This window comes from Oncorhynchus mykiss, chromosome 1 (assembly GCF_057628025.1).
Source record: "Oncorhynchus mykiss isolate SJ-2025 chromosome 1, ASM5762802v1, whole genome shotgun sequence".
Taxonomy (NCBI): domain Eukaryota; kingdom Metazoa; phylum Chordata; class Actinopteri; order Salmoniformes; family Salmonidae; genus Oncorhynchus; species Oncorhynchus mykiss.
In genome coordinates, this window is record NC_143022.1 from 64,517,062 (window position 1) to 64,534,202 (window position 17,141).

General features: G+C 40.6%; 1 protein-coding gene across 22 annotated transcripts in view; it reads left to right on the forward strand.

Moving 5' to 3' along the window:
- lrrfip2 (leucine rich repeat (in FLII) interacting protein 2) overlaps positions 1-17,141 on the forward strand; it is a 56,170-nt gene that overhangs the window by 17,272 nt on the left and 21,757 nt on the right. For 12 of the 22 annotated variants that reach the window (XM_021606884.3, XM_090236347.1, XM_090236331.1 and 9 more), the window contains exon 3: positions 10,415-10,501. In XM_021606884.3, the coding sequence (XP_021462559.1) occupies positions 10,415-10,501 (87 nt within the window). Of the gene's footprint in view, positions 1-10,414; positions 10,502-10,812; positions 10,876-13,557; positions 13,621-13,714; positions 13,757-13,987; positions 14,066-14,759; positions 14,844-17,141 lie in introns of all 22 variants that reach the window. The other 10 variants (XM_021606789.3, XM_090236248.1, XM_090236268.1 and 7 more) reach the window with 1 other exon arrangement.

Sequence of the window (17,141 nt, forward strand, 5' to 3'; positions counted from 1 at the left end):
TTCAAGAAGATTTAAGGGCTTGTAAGTAAGCATTTCACGGGAAAGTCTACACTTGTTGTATTCGGCGCATGTGACAACGTTTGATTTGAGAAGACAACTGGTTTGATGCCGATTTGTAAAATTATGAGGAATTATCATAGAACACTATCAAACCAAAAGCACAGAGACCCAAATAATGGTGAATTACGCCTTAATTACTGTGAGACTTTAAAACTCTATAAACGTACACTCAGAACCAAAAAGGCACAGTACAACAAGAAGCAACTGACACTAATTGAGGAGTCCATAAACACAAACAACTTCTGGCAAAATTGGAAAAAGTTCAATCAGAGGAATTTGCAATTACAAAATGGTGGCATATAGACAGCCCATTTTAAAACACTCTACAACACCGTTCAAATTGATGCAAAAGCAGAACAATGGCAAATGAATGAAGTTGAATGGATTAGAAAAAGCTATAAAGGACAATCAAAATCCATTTGACTCTCCAATTACTGACCAGGAACTCTAAGAAACTTCAGGCCCTCAAAAAAAACATGCTTACCTGATGGCATTCTAAATGACATGCTGAAATTCACTAGTGCAAAATTTCAATTGGCTATATTAAAGCTGTTTAATTGGATCCTGATTGTAGGTTATTTCCCCGACATCTGGAATCAAGGACTCATAACCCCAATCTTTAAGGACTGAGACAAATATGTCCCTAACAATTAGAGGCATTATGTGAATAGTAACCTGGTGTTTTCTGGGTTTTCTGTAGTATTATAAATGTATGCGTTCTAAACTTTCCTAATAAGCACGTCTCGAGTAAAAGCCAAATTGGATTTATACCCAAACATCGCATGACCAATCATATTTACATCCTACACACCCTGATAGATAAACATGTCTACCAAAATAATACCAAAATGTACGCTTGCTTTATCGACTACCAAAAAGCATTTGATGTTATTTGGCATACAGGACTGTTCTACAAAGTAGTTTAAGAAGTAAATATTACATTATTAAATAAATGTATACTGTCAATACGTGCAGCATCAAAATTGGCAAGAAAATAAAAACATTTAACCAGGGTTGCAATCTGAGACTTGCACTCTTCAAAATTTACATCAAGGAATTGGCTACTATTCTGGAAAAATCCTCAGCCACTGGTGTTAGTCTCCACAATTCAGAGGTTAAATGCCTTCTCTTCGCAGATGACCTGTACCTGCTGTCACTCATAGCACATGGCCTACAGCAGAGCCTGGACCTGCTAGAGCAGTACTTAAATCCTCAAAACACAAATAATGATTTTCCAGAGAAGATCCAGATTTGAGGGATTTAGACAAGTTCTCAATTGGTACAATATTATATAGAGTACTGCACACACTACAATTATTTAGGTTTAAAAATAAGCTCAACTGGACAACTTAATAAGGAAGTGAATGAACTGAGAAAGTGCACAGGCGTTCTACGGCATTAAAAAAACATTCAAATTAAAATACCTATAAAAACAATTGGCTGAAACTAATTGAATGTGTCATTGAACCAATTGCACTTTGTCAGCAAGGTGTGGGGTCCAATTACAAAACAAGATTTCACCCAATGGGACAAACACCCCATTGAAACCCTACATGCAGAGTTCTGTAAGACTGTCCAGAGGAAAACTACAAACAATGCATGCAGGGCAAAATTAGGCCAGTATCCACTAATAATAAAGACTCAAAAAGAACAATTACGTTTTGAAAACATCTAAAATACAGTGAACCCCTCATATCATTACCAAGCCCTGCAATGCCAAGAGCTGTGCAAAGAAAAAAGCAGTGGTGTAAAGTACTTAAGTACTACTTTAAAGTATTTTTAGTTAAGTAGATTTTTGGGGTATCTATACTTTTACTTCACTACATTCCAAAATACAATATTGTTATTTTTACTCCATAAATCTTCCCTGACAACCTAAAGTACTCGTTACATTTTGAATGCTTAGCAGAAAAGAACACGTGGTAATCCCGTCTGCCTATGGTCTGGCGGACTCACTAAACATAAATGCATCTTTTGTAAATAATGTCTGTGTTGGAGTGTGCCCCAACACAGTAAATGTTAAAAACAAGAAAATGGTGCCGTCTGCTTTGCTTAATATAAGGAATTTGAAAGGATTTATACTTTTACTTTTGATACTTAAGTATATTTTAGCATTTTCTTTTGATATTTAAGTATGTTTAAAACCAAATACTTTTACTCAAGTAGTGTTTTGCTAGGTGACTTTTACTTGAGTAACTTTCTATTAAGGTATCTATACTTTTACTCAAGTATGACAATTGGGTACTTTTTCCACCACTGGAAAAGTCTCCTCATCCAGCTGGTCCTGGGCTGAGTTCACAAACCGTGTTCTACTAACACACTGAAGCCTCAGTACCAGAACATCCAAACAGAGTAAACCAAATTACAACCAAGTCAAAACTACATTACTTATTGGGAAACACAGCACAAAGTAAAATGCATTGCTATCTGGACCTAAATCGATAGTACACCATGGCAAACTATTTGACAATGGTTAGTGATCAAAACCGAGAGAGAGGTCAGGGTTGCATAACCGCAGGCAGAATAGATGAAACTGGGGCAGCAGGTAGACTGAGGACAGCCAGGAGTCATCAGGCCAGGTAGTCCTGAGGCATGGTCCTAGGGCTCAGATCCTCTGGGAGGGGAAAGAGAAAATTAGAGGGAGAACACTTAAATTCCAACACAACACCAGATAAGACAGGAGAATTACATCAGATATAACCGACTGATCCTAGCCCCTCGGCACATAGTCTATTGCAGCATAGATACTGGAGGCTGAAAGGCGGTTCAGGGAACATTGTGGCCCCGTCCGACAATACCCCCTGACAGGGCCACCCAGGCAGGATATAACCCCATCCACTTTGCTAAAGCACAGCCTCCACACCACTAGAGGGATATCAACAGACCCATTTACTACCCTGAGACGAGGCCCACGATCTCCACTGCACGAGCCCGAGAGGACGCCAAACCGGGCAGGAAGATCACGTCTGTGACTTAACCCACTCAAGTGACTCACCACTCCTAGGGATGGCATGGAAGAGCACTAGTAAGCCAGTGACTCAGCTCCCGTAATAGGGTCAGAGGCAGAGCATCCCGGTCTAGAGAGGGGAGCCGGCCAGACAGAGACAGCAAGGGTGGTTCGTCCCTCCCATGCCTTGCCCGTTCACCTTCGCACCCCTTGGCCAGAAGAGATGAGTCGTCAGTAAAGACTTAAATGTCGAGACCGAGTCTGCGTCGTTCACATGGATAGGCAGACCATTCCATAACAATCTAGCTCTATAGGAGAAAGCCCTGCCTTTTAGCTGTTTGCTTAAAAATTCTAGGGACGATAAGGAGGCCTGCGTCTTGTGACCGTAGCGTACATGTAGGTATGTACGGCAGGACCAAATCGGAGAGATACAGTAGGTAGGCGCAAGCCCATGTAATGCTTTGTAGGTTAGCAGTAAAACCTTAATCAGCCCTAACCTCAACAGGAAGCCGCTGGTGTAAGATTATCACATTTTTTTTGTTCTAGTCAAGATTCTAGCAGCTGTTTTTAGCAGTAACTGAAATGTATGTAGTGCTTTATCCAGGTAGCCAGAGTAGAGCATTGCAGTAGTCTCTATTAATAAACAAATTCTGGACCCCCTATTTTTACAGTAATATAAATATCAACAGTAGCCTAATTGTCAACCCAAAATTCATGACAATCACTGGATTAGGTTGCATCAAAATATCTTGAATTGTGCATTCCAGCTTGAACATGTTAGAGGAAACATCTCAGTAGCTTATTGTACTTCTAAACAAAACACTTGGAATTACTTTAAGACATCGTAAGATGAATAGGGTTGGCGGGGTAATTGTACAATCGTGTAACTGATGATTATGGAGGAAGACAATCCTAAAAAATATAATCAAAGTCATGAACATTTAATTTGAGGAAGAAACCTGTTTTAATCAACTTAATTTTCAAGCTCCACAAACTTTACCCAAAAGCAGTGAGAGTAAGCCTGGTTCAGATCTTACTACCTACATTGACCAGAGGAGACGAAATTAGAAACTTTCAGAATTCTGTGTTGTGAACAGAGGCGGGTAGTGTAATTAAAATCTGTACTTAAGTAAAAGTACTGTTGCTTAGATTGACATTTACTCAAGTCAGCGTAACCCTCTTAAGAAACTACTTAAGTAAGAGTTTATAAAAAACGTATATGGTCAGAAAACTACTTAAGTACCGGTTACACATTTTTTTACATATTTCTGGTAAATTGTGACAGAAAACAAAAAGATCGACTTAGTGCAATTGAGTTGACTTTAATTTATATTTTAAGTATGCCAGTACCATCTTGCAGATGTCCTCCAGCACAGGTAGGCTGTGCAGTTTCAATTGCGGTCTTATTCAAAGTTGAACTAATCTTATCAATGTGCTCGATTTCATAAAAAGGTCAACGTTACTCAAGACATTGGAATCATTTCATAATTTCAATAGCATTCATTTAAATGAATTTCACTAATTTAAACTTTGAGAGCCAATAGACTTGAGTTTTGATGACAAGCTATGTTGAATAGATTTCATTGGTCAAGACAACAAATCTATGTAACTAAAGTGATTTGGTCAAATGTAACAGATAAAAAAAAGTAATACTTTCAGACATTACTTGAGTGCATGTACAGCCTGACTACAATATTTTATCTTGATACGTTAATAAATACATGCTGTGTTAATTTAGGCATGTTTACCTGGCTATGTACCATAGATCGCAAGCTCATAATAAGTCAATAGAGCTAACTGGCTAGCTATTACTGTTAGCTAAGCATATACAGTTGAAGTCAGAAGTTTACATACACTTAGGTTGCAGTCATTAAAACTCATTTTTCAACCACCCCACAAATTTAACAAACTATAGTTTTGGCAAGTCGGTTAGGACATCTACTTTGTGCATGACACAAGTCATTTTTCCAACAATTGTTTACAGACAGATTATTCACTGTATCACAATTCCAGGGGTCAGAAGTTTAGATACACTAAGTTGACTGTGCCTTTAAACAGCTTGGAAAATTCCAGAAAATGATGTCATGGCTTTAGAAGCTTCTGATGAATTGACATAATTTTTGTCAATTGGAGGTGTACCTGTGGATGTATTTCAAGGCCTACCTTCAAACTCAGTGCCTTTTTGCTTGACATCATGGGAAAATAAATCAGCCAAGACCTTAGGAAAAATAAACTGTAGACCTCCACAAGTCTGTTTCATCATTGGCAGCAATTTCCAAACACCTGAAGGTACCACATTCATCTGTACAAACAATAGTACGCACGTATAAACACCATGGGACCACACAACTGTCATACCGCGAAGGAAGTAGACGCATTCTGTCTCCTGGAGATGAATGTACTTTGGTGCGAGAAGTGCAAATCAATCCCAGAACAACAGCAAAGGACCCTGTGAAGATGCTGGAGGAAACAGGTCCAAAAGTATCTATATCCACAGTAAAACAAGTCCTATATCGACATAACCTGAAAGGCCGCTCAGCAAGGAAGAAGCCAGTGCTCCAAAACCGCCATAAAAAGCCAAACTACGGTTTGCAACTGCACATGGGGACGAAGATCGTACTTTTTGGAGAAATGTCCTCTGGTCTGATGAAACAAAAATAGAACTGTTTGGTCATAATGACCATCGTTATGTTTGGAGGAAAAAGGGGGAGGCTTGCAAGCCGAAGGACACCATTCCAACCGTGAAGCATGAGGGTGGCAGCTTCATGTTGTGGGGGTGCTTTGCTGCAGGAGGGACTGGTGTACTTCACAAAATAGGTGGCATCATGAGGTAGGAAAATTATGTGGATATGTTGAAGCAACATCTGAAGACATCAGTCAGGAAGTTAAAGCGTGGTTGCAAATTGCTCTTCCAAATGGACAATGACCCCAAGCATACTTCTAAAATTGTGGCAAAATGGCTTAAGGACAACAAAGTCAAGGTATTGGAGTGGCCATTACGAAGCCCTGACCTCAATCCTATAGGAGGAGGCCTACCAACCTGACTCAGTTACACCAGTTCTGTCAGGAGGAATGGGCCAAAATTCACCCAACTTATTATGGGAAGCCTGTGGAAGGCTACCTGAAACGTTTGACCCAAGTAAATTATTTTAAAGTCAATGCTACCAAATACTAATTGAGTGTTTGTAAACTTCTGATGAAAGAAATGAAAGCTGAAATCAATCATTCTCCCTCTTATTATGACATTTCACATTCTTAATATAAAGTGGTGATCCCAACTGACCTATGACAGGACATTTTTACTAGGATTAAATGTCAGGAATTGTGAAAAACGGAGTAAATGTATTTGGCTAAGGTGTATGTAAACTTCCGACTTCAACTGTAGCTACAAAGAATCGTTAGGTAGCTACCCGTGAATTGAGATCTACCTTGCATAATGTTCGATTTAGGTAATTTTTAAATGATTATGATTCACATAAAGCTAGCTGATAGTTATGAAGTACAACTTTGCTTTGTGTATATCTTGGTTAGTCTATTGCCATTGTTCTGGCTGGCAGAAAGTTCAGTGAATGGGTAAGTCCATAGTAAGTCAATAGGGATAACCAGCTAGATAGCCACGAAGAATTGGTAGCTAGCTACCCATTAAAAATGAACATCTACCTTGCATACCATCTGCTCTTTCAGTTTAGCTGGCTCGCTTCAGTCAATAATCTACTCAGTGTCCTTCCTTCAAAATGCATACAAAATGAACCCCAAACGTTACCAATAAACTTATCCAAACAAGTCAATCAACGTTTATAATCAAACCTTAGGTATCCTAATACGCAAATAAATGATACAATTTAAGAAGGAGAATCGTTATTGTCTTTACCGGAGAAAAATACCAAAGAAGACGCTCTCATTGACGCGCTTGGAAACACTACAGCCAAAATGGAAGCCACCTAGAAAAACTAGCAAATTTTGGCAAATTTTTCAAAAAAAACAGCCTGAAACTCTTTCTAAAGACTGTTGACATCTAGTGGAAGCCCTAGGAACTGCAATTGGGCCCGATTTTGAAATCAGTGTAAGGATGAACACATTTTTGGGGGGGATGGTTTGTCCTCTGGGTTTTGCCTGCCATTTCAGTTCTGTTATACTCACAGAGATTATTTTAACAGTTTTAGAGAAACGTTAGTGTTTTCTATCCAAATCTACCAATTATATGCATATCCTAGCTTCTGGGCCTGAGTAGCAGGCAGTTTACTTTGGGCATGCTTTTCATCCGGACGTCAAAATACCGCCCCCTATCCCAAAGAAGTTTTAACAGCTTCTACCCCCAAGCCATAAGCCTACTGATCAAATGGCCACCGGACTATTTACATTGCCCCCCACCCCCCATTTGTTTTGTGCACTGCTGCTACTCACTCTTTATTATCTATGCATAGTCACTTCACCCCTACCTACTTGTACAAATTACCTTTAACCTGTACCCCCGCACACTGACTCGGTACCGGTACCCCCTGTATATAGCCTCATTATTGTTACTTAGTTTTTTACTTTAGTTTATTTGGTAAATATTTTCTTAACTCTTCTTGAACTGCACTGTTGGTTAAGGGCTTGTAAGTAAGCATTTCACAGTAAGGTCTACACTTGTATTCGGCGCATGTGACAAATAGTTTTATTTGAGTTTCTAGAATTGATTGTAGCTCAATAAGTCTACTTTAAGATGATTTGGACATGAAGCGTAAAAAAATGCTAATATAAGGGATATTGACTTGCATTGGATTTGTGCCACAATTTCTAAAAAGTTAGCATTTGGAGACGGTGGCCAGGTAAACCAAAGCATGGATTGCTGTCTTGTCCATAAACTGCTTACAGAGTAAGAAAGGCAACCAATAGGCCATTTTGTAATTTGGGTGAACTATTCCTTTAAGCTTTTTCCTCCTAAACAGATATCCCAGTGTGTGGTGATTAGTGCTGTGTGGTGGGGTTGCTCTCTCCATAGTATTCTGTTCTTGCCTCCTTCACTCATGCTGCCAAACATACCCTAGTAAAACTGACTGTCCTAGTGATTCTTGACTTTGGCGATGTCATTTACAAATAGCCTCCAACACTCTACTCAGCAAATTGGATGCCGTCTATCACAGTGCCATCCTTTTTGTCACCAAAGCCCCATATACTACCCACCACTGCGACCTGTATGCTCCCGTTGGCAGGTCCTCGCTGCATGTTCCTTGCCAAACCCACTGGCTCCAGGTCATCTATAAGTCTTTGCTAGATAAAGCTCTGCCTTATCTCAGCTCACTGGTCACCATCGCAACACCCACCCGTAGCACACGCTTCAGCAGGTATATTTCACTGGTCATCCCAAAAGTCAACACCTTTTTGGCTGTATACACTGTATACAGATTTTTCTATTGTTATTGACTGTACGTTTGTTTATCCCATGTGTAACTCTGTGCTGTTTTTGTTGCACTGCTTTGCTTTAGCTTGGCCAGGTCACAGTTGTAAATGAGAACTTGTTCACAACTGGCCTACCTGGTGAAATAAAATTGTCCCTTGGGGATATTTTTGTACCTCTCACACAATTGGGTGTTTCCCCAGAGTAAGGGCCCCTGCCAGGAGGTCGCCGGCGCTAATGACTAGGCATGTAACAACGATTCACTGATACGCATTGGTTCAAATGTTTAACACCGTACTCAAACCGGACGTGCCTGTAAATTGATTTTGTCCCCCCACACCAAACGCGATCACGACACGCAGGTTGTAATAGCAAAACACTCTGAACCAATTATATTAATTTCGGGACAGGTCAAAATGCATGAAACATTTATGGCAATTTAGATAGCTAGCTTGCAATTGCTAGCTCATTTGTCCTATTTAGCTAGCTTGTTGTTGCTAGCTAATTTGTCCTGGGAAATAAACGTTAAGTTGTTATTTTACTTGAAATGCACAAGGTCCTCTACTCTGACAATTAATCCACACACAACGGTCAACTGAGTCGTTTCTAGTCGTCTCTCCTCCTTCCAGGTTTTTTCTTCTTTGGACTTTATATGGCGATTGGCATCTTACTTTCATAGTGTTACCACGACGACCGGCAGAACTCAGTTCATCTTTCAATCACCCACATGGGTATAACCAATGAGGAAATGGCACGTGGGTTTTTGACTTGCACCACTTTCAGCATCACAAATATAACCGACTTCAATTTGAGCACCTCGTTGGTGCGCATTTTGTGCGCGAGCGGTGTGGTCAGCATGTTAAGATATGAGTGCATCGGTCCACGGGACCCCAAACCGATCCAAGTGCATCGGTCAGAAAATATATAGCCTAGTTGTTAGAGCATTGGACTAGTAACCGAAAGGTTGCAAGATTGAAAGATCGAATCCCCGAGCTGACTAGGTAAAAATCTGTCGTTCTGCCCCTGAACAAGGCAGTTAACCCACTGTTCCTAGGTCGTCATTGAAAATAAGAATTTGTTATTAACTGACTTGCCTAGTTAAATAAAGGTAAAATAAATTACAACTGCTGGTTCACAATTTAATTTTATTTTTTTTCACATTTTTTGGGGGTTGTTGCTCATATTACTTTCTACCTCCCGAAAATGCCTAATCTTAAGTATGTAACCATTTTGACAGTCATTGATCAATAAGTCATTTTGTATGCCAAACAACCCGGGGGAGTCTTGCATCATTCCTGTGGGGGCAACATTTACTGCTGCCTTGTTTCGATTGTTCAGGTTCACCATAAGTAACAGTTTTGGTAGTTTTGCTTTACAATCATTGTATATGCTCATTTTTTGAAATACAGGGTTAAGTTGATAATTCCATAACGAGGATAACAATCACTTTTTCTACCAAGCACTTCGCGGGAGGAAAGTAGAAGTTCACTTCGTAAAAACTTCCAAATAGTCTAAACCGTTTGATTTTTGAGATGGGGGTGAAATCCAAAGTTGTGCTATATATTCATTGGCTATGTCATAGCAAAATGTAAAGATAAATATTGATACATTACTAGCTCAAACACTTTGAATCTGCAAAAATGACCAATTAATTAGTGGGTGATGATGATTTCGCATCAAAAGTGGGGGTACAAAAAGCTAACATGGGCAATTGCCCAATTTCTCAGCTCAGGTGCCTACATACACCATAGACAATTAGATGTACATAATTTGCACACACACCAACAAACAGAAGTCAGCTCAGACAGATCAGAGGCACACATCATGAGCTCCATCAGCAGCAGATTTGAATGTGTTTATGTAACAAATGTTAGTGTGATTCACCGGTTCCTCTTATCAAACGGAATCGTTTCAAACTAAAACGTATTGTTGCTGTATCATATCAGAGCCCATATACATATCAAATCGTCTTTAAAGGGGAAGATGCACATCCCTACTAATGAATTTTTTCATGTTTTGTCCCACAGGCGGAGGCCAGGCTGGCTGCAAAGAGAGTGGCCAGGGCGGAAGCAAGGGACATCCGAATGAGAGAACTCGAACGGCAACAGAAAGAGGTGTACACTCTGTCACACACACACACACACACACACACTTAGTGATACAGGTACAGTCAATGATTCAACACTGATTAATTCAAGAAAGAGATCCTGCCATTTCTCTTGTTGAACCAGAAAATGTTGGGGTATACGAGTGCCGCATGTTCACAGATCAAATCCAGTTATCTGTATAAACCATCTTTCACGTGTACTTTTCTCTTTCCCTTGTATGTAAGTGATGAACCTTGTGTGACTGAGTCTAAATCATATAATATGGTAGTTGTGTGTTCAACTCCATGGCACTCCCTCCCTCCCCCTGTTCTGTCCAGCTCTCCTCTCGCCACTCCTCATCCAGCAGCAGGAAAAGCTGGGGCTCGATCCACCAATGGATGGTAATGTTAGGCCAGGGAGCATGGGCCTCTCTCTGTACTAACACAGCCTGCTCTGTTGTGTATGGGAGCTGCCCTCTATCCCCCTAAATGGTGCCCTCTGATGACAGAACCTTGCATCACATTATAAATGTTGTTCTGCAATGTATTTGCGTAGAAGACACCTTTATCTGTGGCTGTGCATTGAGAGTTGGCTATGGCCTCATTTGGGTCTTTTATGCTATGCAATGAGGCAATTTGGGGCTAATGTTGATATGCATTTTGAATTAGGTACTTTGGTCCTGTTTTCTGTTCTCTAACCACTGTTGAGTGAGCGTTTCTGAAATAGGCGAGTTCCTAGGGCAGTTGCGGTGACCGTATTACCGCCACACCGGCAGTCACGAGTCATGAAGGCAGTCAAATTCCACGTGACAGTAATTAGGTTTCTCTAAGCTCTGATGGTCATTAGTAGCCTAACAAACGTGCTAACTGCCTGGTACTCAGCACTCTATTGTCCCTCTAATCACTCTGACATCAATGCAAATGTCATGGAAAATCTAATCAAGCACTTCATGAGAGCTCATGTTGCGCAACATTTCTATAGGATATGCAGTTGTGTGAGAAAATAGAGTGATGGCCTCTATAAGAGGATCCCATCAGCTTTCTATCGGCTAAGCCTACTATATTTACAACTGTCCTAATATTAAGCACATTGCTTATCTTTACAACAGGTTGGCATTTACAACAGGCTACCCTGGCTGGCATTTAAATGATCCACGGGAAAAGGGTCCTCCATTTGCTATTTAATAGCGTAAATTACATGTTTCGAGACAGGTGCATGATAATGGTCCATTCTAAATCAAAACAAATTTAAAACTCGTTTTTCAACCACTCCACAAATTTCTTGTTAAACAAACTATAGTTAAGTCGGTTAGGACATCTATTTTGTGCACGGCACAAGTAATTTTCCCAATAATTGTTTACAGACAGATTATTTCACTTATAATTCGCTGTAACATAAGTTTACATTTAATCCATGGGTCATAAATTTACATACACTAAATTGACCGTGCCTTTGAACAGCTTGGGAAATTTCAGAAAATTGTCATGGCTTTAGAAGCTTCTGATATGCTAATTGATATTTGAGTCAATTGGAGGTGTACCTGTGGATGTATTTCAAGGCCTACCTTCAAACTCAGTGTCTCTTTGCTTGACATCATGGGAAAATCAAAAGAAATCAGTCAAGACCAAGCCTGGTTCATCCTTGGGAGCAATTTCCGAACGCCTGAAGGTGCCACGTTCATCTGTACAAACAATAGTACGCAAGTATAAACATCATGAGACCATGCAGCCGTCATACCGCTCAGGAAGGAGACGCGTTCTGTCTCCTAGAGAGGAATGTACTTTGGTGCGAAAAGTGCAAATCAGTCCCAGAACAGCAAAAGGCCTTGTGAAGATGCTGGAGGAAACGGGTCCAAAAGTATCTATACAATGACCCCAAGCATATTTCCAAATTTGTGACAAAATGGCTTAAGGACAACAAAGTCAAGGTATTGGAGTGGCCATCACAAAGCCCTGACCTCAATCCTATAGAAAATGTGTGGGCAGAACTGAAAAAGTGTGTGCGAGCAAGGAGGCCTACAAACCTGACTCCGTTACATCAGCTCTGCCAGGAGAAATGGGCCAAAATTCAACCAATTTATTGTGGGAAGCTTGTGGAAGGCTACCTGAAATGTTTGACACAAGTTAAACAATTTAAAGGCAATGCTATCAAATACTAATTGAGTGTATGTAAACTTCTGACCCACTGGGAATGTGATGAAAGGAATAAAAGCTGAAATAAATCATTTTCTCTATTATTCTGACATTTCACATTCTGAAAATAGTGGTGATCCTAAAACAGGGAATTTTTACTAGGATTAAATGTCAGGAATTGTGAAAAACTGAGTTAAAATGTATTTGGCTAAGATGTATGTAAGCTTCCGGCTTCAACTGTATGTAAAGACAAGATTACATCAAGAATAGTCTGATGCATGACAATATTAGTCTGTAACTTGTGAATTATATATGATGCCCAGCTTAATTGTAGCACAACTAAGGTTGCCAAATTAACTTCTTAAAATTAAGCACATTAATTTGCTTTACAAGGTGTGTAGAGCCTAACTGGCATACATAAGCACCCCGGGAGACCCATGAGGCGGCACACAATTGGCCCAGCGTCGTCTGGGTTAGGGGAGGGTTTGGCCGGCCCGGAATGTCCTTGTCTCATCGCGCTCTTGTGACTCCTGTGGCTAGCCGGGCGCATGCACGCTGACACAGTCACAAGTTGTATTTTTTTAAATAAATAACAAACAATTCCAGAACAATCTGAGAATGTGGGTATCGAGATCCTTTTTCAGGTGAAACGACCCAGCGAAAAGATGTGTGCTTAGGACTGTGTATGCAATGCTGTAGCTAGCTAGTACCTTTTCAATGGAATTACTGTGTGGAAACACAGGTTTCCTCCTTTATCTTTTCTGTGGTTGAACAGCTCTTGTTGCAGTGTTTCTGATGGATTAAAGGAGCTGCCCAGGTTGTTGGAGATGTTTGGACTAACATTAACATCAAGATGTGTTATGCGTGGTTACGTCATCGCATGTAGAGTATTAGCCTTCCTTTGCATCTGCCTCTCCTCTCTCTCTAAGTTCCAACGTTCTCCATCTCCAGGCCGACACAGAGAAGGCCCGGCACTCTGGAACTAGTACTAGATCCAGTAGCCATCATCGGCGGGTCTGTATACTTTCTCATCTCTTTCTCACCTTTATCTTATTTCCTGACTTGTCTTGACGTCCTATTTGTCTGTCCCCGTGTTTCTCTGCAACAGGATGATGACGTCATGTCGGTCCGTAGCACTGGAAGCTACAGGGTGTGTACATTTACGTATGCTCATTGACGGTGTCATGTCATTATTTTAGTCTGACTATTAATATGGAGGTAGATTTCTGTTGGAAAGTCCACACTGATGTGTGAGACCATTGACCTTGTCGAGACAGCATTGGCTTATGTGTCTCATTAATTGTTAGAATTTGTTAAAAATTGAAATACATCAATGTTCCTTGAGTAATTATGTTGTGGTGTGTGTGTTCTGGTTTTGAAGTCAACCTCTTCATTGCGAGACCTGGGCAGCTCATCTTATAAAAGCCTGGCCAGCACCTCTCATCGAAGAGACCTGGTGGTGCGTCTGTGTGTCGGGTGTGTGCATGTGTGTGTTTCCTGGTAAAGGTGGGATGGATGGCATGACTGATTGTGCAGAAGGGAAATGGGGATGGGTTTGCTGGCCCATAAAAGACCAGTGTTTAATTTACAGCTGGGGTACAGAGGAAGATAGCTGGGCTATATTAGGCAGGGCTATATTCTATGTTGTCATGGGCTAGGCTAACATCCTTGTGGCTTGTAATGACATTCAAACAGCTGAGATGGTTCATCTCTAAAGACAAATTACCAGGCTACCGCAAATGACTCAGCGTGATAGTGTTTAATAAACAATTCGATGTCCATTACTAACCCATTTTCCTAATGAAAAAGACATTTAGCTTATCATTTAACCTCACAGTTTTGCAGTGTCATGCACCAACTGTCAAAATGTAGTTATGACTTGGTGTGCCGTTCGTTCTCACAACTTTTTAGTAATCTGCAGTGCGAACACACTCAAAGCACGTCCGTCTGTCACTCCTAAGAGCAGGGGTCTCAAACTCGTTTATCCTGCGGGACCACATCCGGTCTTCCCGCGAGGGCTGTATTTACTAAGACAACCGGCCACATTAAATCGGCTCATGGGCCGCCAGTTTGAGATCTCTGCCAAGAGCCGCCTATTGGCTGTTTTTATCTTGTGGTGGTCATATTTCACATGAACCTTGTTCTCTCCCCAGTCTGACGGCCTGTCCAATAGCTCGGCCCTGAAGAGTAGCTCCTCTGTGAAGGGTAGCTCCTCTCTGAAGAGCTCCCGCTCCACTGTATGTACTTGTCTCTTGCTGAGCTTGTAGGGATTGATTCACAGTAAAAGTGACTTTCATCTGTCTTTTGTTATACACTGAACAAAAATATAAACGCAACAATTTCAAAGAGTTACAGTTCATATAAAGAAGTCAGTCAATGGAAATACATTTCATTAGGTTCTAATCTATGGATTTCACATGACTATCTGTTGATCGCAGATACCTTAAAGAAAATGACCGACTGGCACGACAATGGGCCTCAGGATCTCGTCACAGTATCTCTGTGTATTTTAATAGCCATCGATAAATTGCAATTGTGTTCATTGTCTGTAGTTTATGCCTGCCCATACCATAACCCCACCTCCACCATGGGGAACTCTGTTCACAACGTTGGCATCAGCTAACCGCCCACATGACCCCATACACACATACACTGTCTGATATCTGCCCGGGACAGTTGAAACCAGGTTTCATCGGGGAAGGGCACAGTTCTCCAGCGTGCCAGTGGCCATCGAAGGTGAGCTTTTTCCCACTGAAGTCAGTGACAACACCGAAATGCAGTCAGGTCAAGACCGTGGTGAGGACAATGAGCACGTAGCTGAGCTTCTCTGAGACAGTTTCCAACAACTTGTTCATAAATTCCTTGGTTGTGCAAGCCCACAGTTTTATCAACAAATTCTCTAAAACAACATTGGAGGTGGCTTATGGTAGAGAAATTAACATTCAGTTCTCTGGCAACCGCTCTGGTGGACATTCTGCAGTCAGCATGCCAATTGCATGCTCCCTCCAAAACTTGAGACATCTGTGGCATTGTGTCGTGTGAGACAACTGCACATTTTAGTGGCCTTTTATTGTCCCCGGCACAAGGTGCACCTATGTAATGATCATGCTGTTTAATCATCTTCTTGATATACCACACCTGTCAGGTGGATAGATAATCTTGTCAAAGGAGAAATGCTCACTAACAGGGATGTAAACTAATTTTAGCACCACATTTGAGAGAAATAAGCTGTTTGTGCATATGGAACATTTCTGGAATCTTTTATTTCAGCTAATGAATCTTTTATTTCAGCTCATGAAAAATGGGACCAACGTGACTTTGCTTTTATATTTTTGTTCAGTATAGTTCAATCAGCCATGTGTTCATTTTAGTTTTCCTCTTTTGTAAACTTGAATGACATTACACACTGATTTCAAATGTGATAGCATGTGTGAGAGTTTTGCATAGTGAGTGGGATAAGAAGAGCTTGATTTAATCTCTTTAATTGCATGCTTTACCAGAAAAGGTGCTTTTTACATGCACATGTATTTGTACACTATACTGCCTGACTCCAGATTTTCACCATCATTAGCTAGTTTTCCATCCAATTGGCGGCACATTTAATTGTATAACTGATCAAATTATGCAAGCATTGTAATTTTGAATTCCGTAAAGTGAGTGTGGGAGAGGTGAAGATATTGTCTATCAACAATAACAAGCCACCGGGGTATGACAACTTGGATGGAAGATGACTGAGGATAATAGTGGACGATATTGCCACACCTGTTTGCCATATCGTCAATCTAAAGTGTGTGCTGGCCTAGAGGGAAGCAAAAGTAATTCCGCTACACAAGAATAGTAAAGCCCCCTTTTACTGGCTCCAATAGCCAACCAATAAGCCTGTCACCAACCCTTAGTAAACTTTTGAAAAAAATTGTTTGACTAGAAACAATGCTATTTTACTGTAAACAAATTGAGACTTTCAGCACGCTTATAGGGAAGGACATTCAACAAGCACGGCACTTACACAAATGACTGATTAGCTGAGAAAAATGTCTGATTAAAAGATTGTGGGAGCTGTTTTGTTCATTGTGAATTTTGACATTATCGACCATAGTCTGCTGCTGGAAAAACGTATGGCTTTTCTCCCCATGCTATATAATGGATAAAGAGTTACAGAAGACAGATGGTGTAATTTAATTGAAGCCTCTCCCAACATAATCCTGGTAGAATCAGGAATTCCGCAGGGCAGCTGTCTAGGCCCCTTTACTTTTTTCAATTATTTCTAATGACATGCTACTGGCCTTGATTAATGCTTTTTTGTCTATGTATGCAGATGACTCAACACTATACACGTCAGCTACTACAGCGAGTGAAATCACTGCTTCAGTTAGTTTCAGAATGGGTGGCAAGGCATAAATGAGTCCTAAATATTTCAAAAACTGAAAGCATTGTATTTGGGACAAATCATTCACTAAACCCTAAACCTCAACTAAATCTTGTAATGAATAATGTGGAAATTGAGCAAGTTAAGGTGACTAAACTGCTTTGAGTAA